The sequence below is a fragment of the Mus musculus genome, chromosome 11 (genome assembly GCF_000001635.26).
Source record: "Mus musculus strain C57BL/6J chromosome 11, GRCm38.p6 C57BL/6J".
Taxonomy (NCBI): Eukaryota; Metazoa; Chordata; class Mammalia; order Rodentia; family Muridae; genus Mus; species Mus musculus.
In genome coordinates, this window is record NC_000077.6 from 23,690,415 (window position 1) to 23,702,710 (window position 12,296).

The window sequence follows — 12,296 nt, forward strand, 5'->3', positions numbered from 1 at the left end:
TTCTTGTCAGAAAGATGTTTACAATGAGAAATGCTGGACCAAAGGAAACTCACATCTTGAATATGGTAAATGCTTACAAACTGATCTCCTAAAGAAGGAACAGTTTACAGGTGTGTGCACAGCGTCATGCCTCTAACAGCCTAGGACTGTTGTAATTTAAAATACTTTCTAACCAACTTGCAGAAGTTATCTTGTTTTAATTTATTCTTATTTGATTTTTAACCAATTTTTTAAATATTTTCACTAGGTATTTTAATTTTTTAGCTTTGCTTTCTTTTTTATTTTATTTTGTTCTTCTTTATTTAAGTTATACTCCAGATTTTATTCCCCGCCCCCCAACCCACCCTCCCAGTGTTCCACATCCCATACCTCCTCCCCACACCCTTGTCTCCATGAGGATGTTCCCACCCCCTATCCCCAACCCCACCTGATCTCTAAACTCCCTGGGGCCTCCAGTCTCTTGAGGGTTAGGTTCATCATCTCTGATTGAATAAAGACCTGGCAGTTCTCTGCTGTATATGTGTTGGGGACCTCAAATCAGCTGGTGTATGCTGCTTGGTTGGTTGTCCAGTGTTTGAAAGATATCAGGGGTCCAGATTAATTGAGACTGCTGGTCCTCCTACAGGGTCGCCCTTCTTCTCAGCTTCTTTCAGCCTTCCCTAATTCAACCACAGGGGTCAGAAGCTTCTGTCCATTGGTTGGGTGCAAACATCTGCACCTGATTTCTTTCGTCTGCTTGTTGGGAGTATAGTCATGCTAGGTCCCTTTTTTGTGAGCGCTCCACAGCCTCAGTAATAGTGCCAGGCCTTGGGACTTCCCCCTGAGCTGGATCCCACTTTGGGCCTGTTGCTGGACCTTCTTTTCCTTAGGCTTCTGTCTATTTCCATCCCTGTAATTCTTTCAGACAGGAACACTTATGGGTCAGAGTTTTGACTGCGGGATGGCAACCCCATCCCATACTTGATGTCCTGTCTTCCTGCTGGAGGTGGGCTCTATAAGTTCCCTCTCCCTACTGTTGGTCATTTCATCTAAGGTCCCTCCCTTTGAGTCCTCAGAGTCTTTCACCTCCCAGGTCTCTGGTGTATTCTGGAGGGTTCCCCCACCCTCCTGCCTCCGCAGGTTGCCTGTTTCCATTCTTTCTGCTGGCCCTCAGTACTCCAGTCCTTTTTCCTCACTCAATACCAGATCAGGTTCTCCTCCTACCCCTACTTTCCCTCAGGTTTCTCCTTCCCTCCCCACTTGTGATTGCTTTCTTCTCCCTCCCAAGTGGGACTGAGGCGTCCTCACTTGGGCCCTTCAGCTTGTTGACCTTTTTGATTTCTGTGGGCTGTATCTTGGGTATTGTGTAATTATTATTATTATCATCATCATTATTATTGGCTAATATCTGCTTATTAGTGAGAACATACCATGCATGTCCTTTGGGTCTGAGTTACCTCACTCAGGATGATATTTTCTAGTTTCATCCATTTGTCTGCAAAACTCAGGATGTCCTCGTTCTTAATAGCTGAGTAGTATTCCATTGTGTAAATGAACCACATTTTCTGTATCCATTCTTCTGTCGTGGGACATCTGGGTTGTTTCCAACTTCTGGCTATCACAAATAAGGCCGCTATGAACATAGTGGAACATGTGCCCCTGTGGCATAGTGGGGCATCTTTTGGGTATATTCCCAAGAATGGTATAGCTGGGTCTTCAGGTAGATCTATTTCCAATTTTCTGAGGAACCTCTGGATTGATTTCCAGAGTGGTTGTACCAGTTTGCAATCCCACAAGCAATGGAGAAGTGTTCCTTTCTCCACACCCTCTCCAACATGTGTTGTCACCCTCTCCAACATGTGTTGTCACCTGAGGTTTTGATCTTAGCCATTCTGATTGGTGTAAGGTGGAATCTCAGGGTCGTTTTGATTCACATTTCTCTGATCATTAAGGACTTTGAACATTTTTTTAGGTGCTTCTCGGCCATTTGAGATTCCCCTGTTATGAGTTCTCAGTTTAGTTCTATGCGCCATTTTTTGATTGGGTTGTTTGGTTTTTTGGTGATTAGCTTCTTGAGTTCTTTATATATTTTGGTTATTAGCCCTCTATCAGATGTGGGATTAGTGAAGTTTTTTTTTCCCCCAATCTGTAGGTTGCCGATTTGTCTTATTGACTATGTCCTTTGTCTTACAGAAGCTTTCCAGTTTCATGAGGTCCCATTTATCAATTCTTGATCTTAGAGCTTGAGCCATTGGAGTTCTGTTTAGGAAATTTCCCCCTGTGCCAATGAGTTCAAGGCTCTTTCCCACTTTCTATTCTATTAGATTCAGTGTATCTGGCTTTATGTTGAGGTCCTTGTTCCACTTGGACTTGACCTTTGTGCAGAGTGACAAATATGGGTCTATTTTCATTTTTCTACACACAGACAGCCAGTTAGACCAGCACCATTTATTAAGATGCTTTCCTTTTTCCATTGTATATTTTTGGCTTCTTTGTCAAAGATCAAGTGTCCATAAGTTTGATCAACATGTCTGTCTCTGTACCAATACCATGCAGGTTTTATCACTGTTGTTCTGTAGTACAGCTTGAGGTCACGGATGGTGGTTCCCCCAGCTGTTCTTTTATTGTTAAGAATTATTTTTGTTATTCTGAGTTTTTTGCCTTTCCAGATGAATTTGAGAATTGCTCTTTGCATGTTTTTGTTGGGATTTTGACGGGGATTGCATTGAGTCTGTAGATTGCCTTTGATTGCATGACCATTTTTACTATGTTAATTCTGCCAATCCATGAGCATGGGAGAGCTCTCCATTTTCTGATTTTACTTTATTTTTACATTTTTATTTATTTTAGTGTCTTATGTGAGTGTTTTGCCTGCATGTGCGTTTGTGCACCAAATGCATGTCTGTACCTGGGGCGGTCAGAAAAGGGGTTTGGGTTCCCTAGGAGCAGAGTTTCTAAAGGTTGTGACCTACTCTGTTGACTCTGAGTTGAACTTCTCCAAGAACAATCAATTGTTCTTAACCTCTGAGCCAGTTTTTTCTTTTTAAGCAGGTTCCCATGCAATCCAGGCTTCCCTTCAACTTGCTATAGAGCCCAGTGGCTCTGACCTTGAACTCCTGACCCTCCTGACTCTCCCTGCCAAGTACTGGGAACTATTTGGGTTTCTTTTCCCACATTTTAATCTTTGCATTTGATATTTTAAAAATTGAGCAGTAAGAGCTGCCTGGGCGTGGCATTGCTAGGCTTTGCCTGCTCTATGTTTTCAGCCTATCATTTGTCATTTACTTTTGTTTGTGGTCAATTCAGCAAGTATAAATTTATAGTTTTTATAAAACTTTGGTTTAGGGAAAATTTTTCTCTAATTTTTCAACTTATGTCTCTCAATTATGTAATATTTAATCTTAGGTATTTGTGAATGTATATGTTTTAAATCTTAGTTGAAAGTTTAGTGGGTTCTATATTTCCTGTAACATTTTTTTATTTGGTTATTAGGAAAGTTGTATGCATGTTTGTGTGCACACACACATACTCACATATGCTCCAGTATTCACATGTGTTGTTTATCTTTTGATATCTCAGTCCTATAATACTGCTAGTTGAGTTGACTGTCTTAAGTATACAGTTAAATTATTCCTTACTAAATAATTGTGTTTGAGATACATTTTTGCAGGGTGTTATGTTGACAGGCAATGAGTTTGTTGTATTTGTTAGTGATTTAAACGAATGAGACATTTTTTAAATGTGTACTTTCACTTTATGATATGATAAATAATGACAGGTACAGCTAGCATAAGCAGGGTATTTGGAATCCTCAGAAGCTTTTCCGAATGTGACAGGTCATGTAATCAAATTTTTGGAGAACCCTGGTCTAGGTGTGTGTCTGATTTGGGTTTCTGTTGCTATGGTGAAACACCATGAGCAAAAGCAGGTTGGGGAGGAAAGGGTTTGTTAGGCCTATGCTTCTGAATCTGCTGTCCATCATGGAAGGAGCTCAGGACAGGAACCCAGACAGGGTAGGAGTCTGGAGGTAGGAGCTGATGTAGGCCACGGTGGGCTGCTGCTTACTGGATTGCTTTCCATGGCTTGCTCAGGCTACTTTCTTGTAGAACCCAGGACCACCAGTCCAGGGATGGTTCCACACATAATGGGCTGAGCCCTCCCTCATCAATCACTAATTAAGGAAATATACTACAACTAGATTTTATTTTTTTATATTATTATTATTATTATTATTTGTTTGTTTGTTTGGTTGGTTGGTTGGTTTCTCTGTGTAGCCTTGGCAGTCCTCGAACTGACTCTGTAGACGAGCCTGGCCAGAACTCACAGAGATCCACCTGCCTCTGCCTCCCAAGTGCTGGGATTAATGGTTGTACTATTATTTGCCAGGCTCCTACAGCTGGATCCTATGAGGTATTTTTCTCAACTAAGGTTCTCTCCTTTCAGATGACTCTTGTTTGTGCCAAGTTGACATAAAACTAGTCAGGACAGTGTAACAACTTACCTTTTTTTGTGAGTTCATGTATTCATCTTCTGTATTGCAAATGCAGTCGTCTCTGTTTTTACTCATTTATTGTTTGTCCCTGGATGCTCATGAGCTGAGCTGCAGCTGGAAATCCTGGCCTACTTGGTTTGGTTCCTTGGGGCTGTTTTTTTCCTGTTTGTACTGGTGCTCTAGATGAGCTAGTATTCATTTGAAATCAATTCTGTCATTTTCTCTTCCCTCTAATGTTGATATGATTCTATATACCTCCACCTTGCTTCTCTCAGACTCTTAGCTTCTGGCCTCTTTTCCTCTAATTGTTGCTACCCATGTGTATAATGACTTGTGTGCATATGATTAGAGTAGACCACTTGGTATTACAAAGCCACTTGGGAGGATCACCCCTGGGGAAGAGAATTTCCTCTTACAGCATTTCTTAGTAACCTGTAGCTCTTTGTCTAGGGTTGAAGCCCCATGAGAATTCTCCTTCCATTGCTATTAGCATGTATGTTGGTGTTCTTGTCCATGTCTTTTGATGGTGGCCTGTAGGAAGGCATGGGATTCTCTAGTCACGGGCTGGAAAAGTTAGGAACTTCTCCAAAGAAGTTGCTGCCTGTTATAGGCCAGTCTTGTCTTATGATGGTCGAGTGAATTTGTGGAACAGTGCTGTGGGGGCTTGGAAACCTGTAGGACTAAGATTGAGTCACTGAGTTTTGTAAGGGTAGGTATTCCAACACCAAGCTCAAAGGAAAATATATTTGCAACTCCCAGCTATACCTGTTGGCAGCAGATGGTCCTTGCTTCACTAATGTTTTCAATTCTAGAATTACCTGGATTCAGTTGCTAAGTTATAGCTCATGAATAGTTTTCTTCACAGGCATTCTGCCTATTTGAATCACCCTCCCTACCTTTTCTTCCACCCCACTCATGGAATTTCCTAGTTCCCAGTCAAATCTTTGAGAGCAAAGAAAACAGAAGTTTTGGAAGGCACAGTGGAAAGCCTTAAAACTCACAGCATAGCCATTCTAGTAAATTGTAAATAGACCTGTAACTTAATTGGGCCCTGCAGATTTATTTTGTCTGTGTTGATCTGTCCTTGCTTTCCCTGTCTTTCCTAGTTCACAAAAGCCTTTTAACACTCTCCAGTTTTATTGCAACATAGTGGGGGAACCTAGAGAAAAGGAAGTCTTAGTGTCTTGTTTCATTTTCTTTTTCTCAATCCCTCAGAGAAAAACAACAGAGGAGCTCTCTGTGTCTCTCTGTCTCTTTCTGTCTGTCTGTCTGTCTGTCTGTGTGTATGTGTGTGTTTGTTTGTTGGGACATTAGCTATGAAAAAAAGGTGTTTTGATGCCCCTAACTGCCCACATAACTGTTAGCATTCCCTACTGAGAGAAGTCCATATGTATACCATCTTTGTTGTAAATAAATTGAAGAGATGTGGGCTTCAAGGTTTCAATGACATTGCTAGTATTTAGAAACTTCCAAATGCCTGCTGGTGTGGAAGTCCTGCTAGTCTATGACTTTCTTACCTCTTTAACTTTTTTTTTTTAAGTGCATATGTGTGTGTTGCATATGTGTGTGTTGCATATGTGTATGTATGTGCACTGTGTGCATGCAGTGCCCACAACCAGCCAGAAGAGGACATGGGACCTCGGGAAACTGGAGTTACAAAGGGTTGTAAACTGTGGGTGTTGGGAATTGAGCATGGGTCCTTTAGAAGAGCATCCAGTGCTCCCAGCTGCCGAACCATCTTTCCAGCCCCGTTCCTTACTTCTCAAAGTCACCTCTGTGCCCATTCTTCAGCAGCTGTGCTATAACACGTTATTCCTTGCTCGAATCACTGGTTCATTACCAAGTGTCTTTGGCTTGCTTAGTTCATGTCTTCCTTCATCCTTCAATCCCAGTGAATGTTTCTGGGGACAGATAAGCTCATCCTGCCCCATTTACATGAAATGCTTTTGAGTTTGCCTTAGCATGGAATCTTACTGTGTCCCTATGTGTGGGGACAGTGGTCCTGTAAACTAAGTTCCTGACTCTTCCTTTGCCTCCCTTGCCACCCATCTTAGCCTTGTTAGAACTCCCAGAGCCTTCCTAGCACCCTCTGGCTTTGCACCATAGGATATACTTTCTCCATTGGTTACCCAGGCAGTTCTTGGAACCAGTTCCTCAAAATTCAGCATGTGTGACAGGGGGTCCCCTGTCCTCAGATATAACCCAGTGATGTTATCACCTGCATCCCCCATGTGTCTTGTCATTTCACTGCCTTTCTTTTTATTTTATGAGTTTGCTCCTAGACAAAGACTTGTCTATCTTTCTGCACGTCAGTGAGATCTTACTACAAGGAGGTACCCCACCAGTGACAAAGTGTTGAAGCCCATGACTTAAGATACGCAGCTTTTGTTCTCTCCAGACATCTTTGTTACAGACCTAGATGTCTATAGGGACCAGGTAGGAAATAAGAAATAAAGAGTGGGCTGGTCATTTTCTCTTCATGTTTCCAGGATATGACTATCTTTTTAATAATATTTTTCATTTATTCTTTGAAATTTCATACATGTATATGGTGTATCTTGATTATTTCCAAGCCAGACCTTCCTTTCCTCTCCCTCAGACCCTGAAACTCAGGACTTCCTTGTGTTAAATTTCCCTATGTGTGATAAATGTCGGCACAAGTGGTTCTCCATCATCTTCCTACACTGTCACATAAGAAATGTGAATATGTCATATGATGCCTGATGAGTTGTGTAGACTTGAGGACCAATGTTGCTTTTGTATACTGCTGTGCGTATGAACGTGGCTCTTTCTACGTTTTGGTTTTAGTCTTCAGGTTCATGTCCTGATTTGACACTGGAAAGATACCCAGTTCTCCAGTTTTGTTTGTCGTAATTTCTAGTCTTATTGTCTGTCTTAGTTACGAGTCTTAGCTGAGGGCTTGGAAGGGGGTTATTTTGGCTCAGGGTTCCCAGAGGTTTGTGGCCAGGAAGAAGTGGCAGCATGCACAGCAGGTGGCTGGTCATGATGTGTCTAGTCAGAAAGCAGCAAGAGATGGGTTCTAGTCCCCAACTCACTCTCTCCTTTGTATTTATAAGAGCGTTCAGTAGCATCCAGGCTGTGTTACCAGCAAACACAACACCTCAGCAAGCTGTTGGTCAACTTTCCTAGGATTTGCCTAGGTAGAATGAATTCTCAGCTAATGTTAAGCTAAGTCTAGGATTAAACTTTGTGGCTCCTGAACTTTTAGGAGGTAACATATTGCCTCTAGTATCAAACTTGATTAAACTTGTTAACTTTAATGCCATTTGATTCTGTTGGGGTAGAAGAATTTATTGACTACTCTAGAGAAAGGATCTTTTTTCCCCCAGCTGTCTAAAGAGTAGAACGTTTATTAAAGTTTTCTTGGTGAGCTGAAAAGGAGAGACATGCTTCTTTTCCTAGGCAGAAACAGGTCTGGGGCATAATTAACATGTGGTAAAAATTGGATAATTGAATAATATTGACTTCTTGGGGATTCAGCCTTTTATCTACTGCTGTGTGATTAGTTTTTTCCAACCTGCAGCTTGCTTGAGCAGGGAGTCTACAGAGGATTAGGAAGGAAAAACTTGTTAGCAAAGTACTGAAGGCTTTTGATTTAATTTTGTACTGCCCATGGTTATCTGGTTTCCCTAAGCAACCTCCAGTTTTCAGCCACTTTATAATCATGATGTGATAAGATAAACTGATGCCTTCATGAGGAAGTAACTCAAAAGAAGAGACAGAAAGGTCACTAAAAAGTAGAGAGGAGCCAGGTGTTGTGGTGCACACATCTAGTCCCAACACTTTGGAGGCAGTGCAGGTAGATCTCTTGAGTTCAAGGCCAGCATAGTCTGCATGGTGAGTTCCAGGCCAGCTAGGGTTACACAATGAGAACCTGTCTCAAAACAACAAAAATGAAGAGAAAGGACGATGAGATTGTGCCCAACGAGTTTTCTATAGCTCATATTGGCCACTGAGGGAGACTCTAGAATTACCATAGCAGTATGGGGGGTGCAAAGGAATGAATGGAATCCTGCAACTATAAGGGGGGTTTGTATTGTAACAACCACAGCCTTTCCTCAGTGGTCTAGCTAGGGCTCAGCACTCAGTGTCGCTGTACTGGCTGACGTGTATTAAGTGTGTGCTTACTAAGTAGTAGCCTGCCTGTCTGTATGCACCTGAACCCATCAGGGCCAGAGAGGAGTGAGTGAGGCCGTGAGCGCCTGTGTGAATGCTGGGAACCATACTCAGGTCCTCTGGAAGAACAGCCTGTGTTTATAGTCTCTGAGCTGCCTCCAAAGGTTTGCAAGTTTTAATTATTCTTTCCCAGAATAAGTTTTCCCTAACATTGCAGAATTTTTAAGTGCATGAAAAAAGTTGAAATGTCAACCCATATTAGATTCTATAATTAGTGCAATTTTACTATATTTATTTTATCATATATTTTATTGTATACCTATTATTTCATTTGGGTAAGTTTGTCTTTGTTTTTGTTGTATTTCAGAGAGTTGCAGGCAGAAATACTACATTAACTCCTGAGCATATAAATATATCATGAGCCAGATAGAGCTATAAAAAAATGAAAAGGAGATTCTTCAGTTCTATGTTTTAGAAGTAGTATGTGTGTGCAATCACTTTGGGCTGGTTTTTTTTTTTTTTTTTTTTTTTTTTTTTTTTTTTTTTTTTTTTTTTTTAGATAGGGTCTTATGTTGATCAGGTTTGCCTCAAACTTGCTAGGTAGCCAAGGCTGGCCTTGAACTTCTGATCTTTCTGCCTCTCCCAAGTGCTAGGTTTATTGGTGTATACACAAGGCCTTGCTACTTTCAATTCCTAGTCCACAGCAAGTCAGCACTGCAAAGTGAAGTCTATGTGTTTTTATTTGAACGGAGCCTGAGGCCACTGCAGTAAATACTGGTTCAGCATCTAATAAGAGGAAGCTTAATTAGCAAATTGTTTAAGCCCTTTGCTAAGGATGTTGGAGCTTCATTGTTACTGAATACTTTCCCTTTTCTCTTTTTTCTGGGTGTGACTGACTTGCCTACAGCATGCTGCATGGTTGCTGGTAAAACAGGAAATGGGGTAAGTAATTGAAGTAGGGAGTTTTTACCGTCATTTAAATACAAGCTACCTAGTTCTTAGATTACTTTTACTATGCTACTGCTCCCTCATCTTTTCGAGTAGACTCAGTAGCTATAGAGACATTGGCACATGAGATACTTTCTTTATGTACCATGACAAGTTTGCTTCCTTACACAGCAAGAACCAAGTGCCTTACACTGCCCAGACCGACTCAGTTGATGTGACTGTAGATAAATATTTACAGCATTAGGCATTTTTTGAATGTAGTTTGGGAGGCTATCTTAAGATAATAAATTTTAGATTTGTACTTGAAGCTAAGTTATAAATAAAACTAGATGATAAACCATGAAAAGTAAAATTCTGCTTAGGTCATGTAAGACCCCGGAAGCTGGGCCTCTGCTCAAGTCCCGGGATGAGCTGGCCGGCACCCCAATGACCTCAAAACCACACCTGATGCAAACTGCAAGAGGTTTTATTATCAGCTAGCTGAGGACAAACTCCTCAAGCCATGCAGGGCAGGGGCGTTTGACCCCCAGCGGTAGCAGTAGGGGCTTTTAACAGCTGAGGAATTGGGGGGAGTTGGGAGGAGAGTTCTTCTCTTCTGGATGTCCTTGGTAAAATTACAATTATCTCATCTCTGGCTGTAAGGCTCAGAAACAAAAAGGCTTTTCGCTGGCTATAGAGAACAAAGAGCTTCTTTCTGGCTGTATTCATATAGAGATCAGGGAAAACAAGCTTGGGGGACGTCCATGGGCTTTACCTTCCAGGGAGAAAGGCTCTAAGTCGGGGTCTCACAGTCAGAGCAACTGTGAGCTTATACATAATACATTGGCATACATCTCTTACAGGGTTTGGAATCTAGATCTTTGGATTTAAGGGATGTAATATGGTATTAAATACAATATATAATACATACCTTTCTCAGGACTATACGATGTAGTTATGAGTTATTTCTGTAGTGAAGAAAACCACACATCAAGTTATGTAAACAGAATCTTACATGTTCAAATCAGGATTTGGTTGCCAGCTGCATTAAAAAAAACCCTGTTAATTCTTCAGAGTTTTGTTTTGTTTTTACATAAACATTCTGTGACTTAAAGAGGGGCTGTTTGATTATTGGAGGTTCCTGTGAACTTCAGTGAGAAAAACCCAGAAGAAAACAGCTTTCTATATTAGAAGCTTATCTGTGGTTCTGAGGTTTATAGAAAAAGAATAGTTAACCTGTATTTTTTGTTGTTGTTGTTTATTTTGTATTTTATGTCTGAATCTTCCATTTTTAAAGGAACAATAATCACATATTTATCAAAGACTGCGGGCTTAATGAGGTTTTATGTTTGTAAGTTTCAAAGCCTAAAAATTTAGGTATAACAATTTTTTTTTAAGTTTATAGAAAACAATGTTTTAACAGGATTAGCTTTTGCTGTAGCTCTTTAGATTCTCAGGTTTATAAACAATTTTAAAATAGTTTATTTTTCTGTTTCTACCTTTTAAAAAAACTTTTATTTATTTATTTATTTATTTATTTATTTATTATATGTAAGTACACTGTAGCTGTCTTCAGACACTCCAGAAGTGGGCATCAGATTTCATTACGGATGGTTGTGAGCCACCATGTGGTTGCTGGGATTTGAACTCAGGACCTTTGGAAGAGCAGTCGGTGCTCTGAACCACTGAGCCATCTCACCAGCCCCCTGTTTCTACTTTTTATCCTTTAAAATATATCTTCTTGGGGCTGGAGAGATGGCTCCATAGTTGAGAACACTTGCTACTCTTCCAGAGGATCCTAGTTTGATTCCTAGTACCCACACAATCTCTCCCAGATCAATTCATTGTAACTACTACCTGACTGACTATTTCTGGCCTGCAGTTAGTAGTTTCTGCTGGTCTTGCTAATTGTAAGGGGTATTGTTTTAGGTAATAACTCCATCAGTGAAGATCAGACAGTAAGATGGATGACTCAGGGCCAAGTGTGCTAGCACTCACCTTTAGTCCCAGCACTTGGGCGGCAGAACCAGGCAGAGCTCTGAGTTCAAGGTCAGCGTGGTGTACCTGAGTTCCAGGACAGCCAGGGCTACATAGAGAAATCCTGTCTCCAAACAATAACGACAACAAAAACAAATAAAAGAGATTACTCATGATTGGACTCTGCCCTATCTGTTGTCACAAGAAGTCCTGTGACTGGCCATCATGGTGTTTGGTATTTTCTTTACTTGAATGATATAGGCTTGTTAGTTGAGTAATAATAACTTGAGGTAGTAGATCAGTTTTAGTAATGCTATACTCTGTTTTACTTCCTCAGATCCTTTTTATTAACAATTGTAGGTTGCATACTAAAGCTAGCCCTCATAATGGGCATTTATCCAGATGTATTGGGTCATGAATAGATTTTAGGGAAATGTGAGATCATTATTTAACTCATATTACACAGGTGAACATTTCAGAATGTTGATACTTGAAGATAGAATGTTTCTTCCTAGGCAGTGGGGGCTTTGGGGAGACTGCAGCTTTTACTTTGATACCCATAAATAAGCCCCATTGTTAGCAAGGGAGGAGATACAAATGTTCGTAGCATGGATATAACATTGCATTAGTTTTGTGATTCCAAGCTGTAAACATTAACTTTATTTGACCTTTCCAGAATGTATAAATCTTGGAATTCCAACTCAGGAAAATATATTAGTGTGCTTTTTTTTTTCATTGAATCTTCAAAATTAGGCTCACGTGCCACTAAAAATGCCAGTTCTTT

At 40.7% G+C, this 12,296-nt stretch overlaps 1 protein-coding gene across 20 annotated transcripts in view; it reads left to right on the forward strand.

Annotated features, from left to right (window-relative positions):
- Positions 1-12,296, forward strand: part of Pus10 (pseudouridylate synthase 10) — a 74,286-nt gene that overhangs the window by 31,824 nt on the left and 30,166 nt on the right. For all 20 annotated transcript variants that reach the window (XR_003949523.1, XR_003949522.1, XR_003949521.1 and 17 more), the window contains exon 5: positions 9,516-9,550. Coding sequence is in view for 15 of the 20 variants with exons in the window: in XM_030246399.1 (XP_030102259.1) it covers positions 9,516-9,550 (35 nt within the window). In the remaining 5 variants the exon portion in view is untranslated. The remainder of the gene's footprint in view (positions 1-9,515; positions 9,551-12,296) is intronic.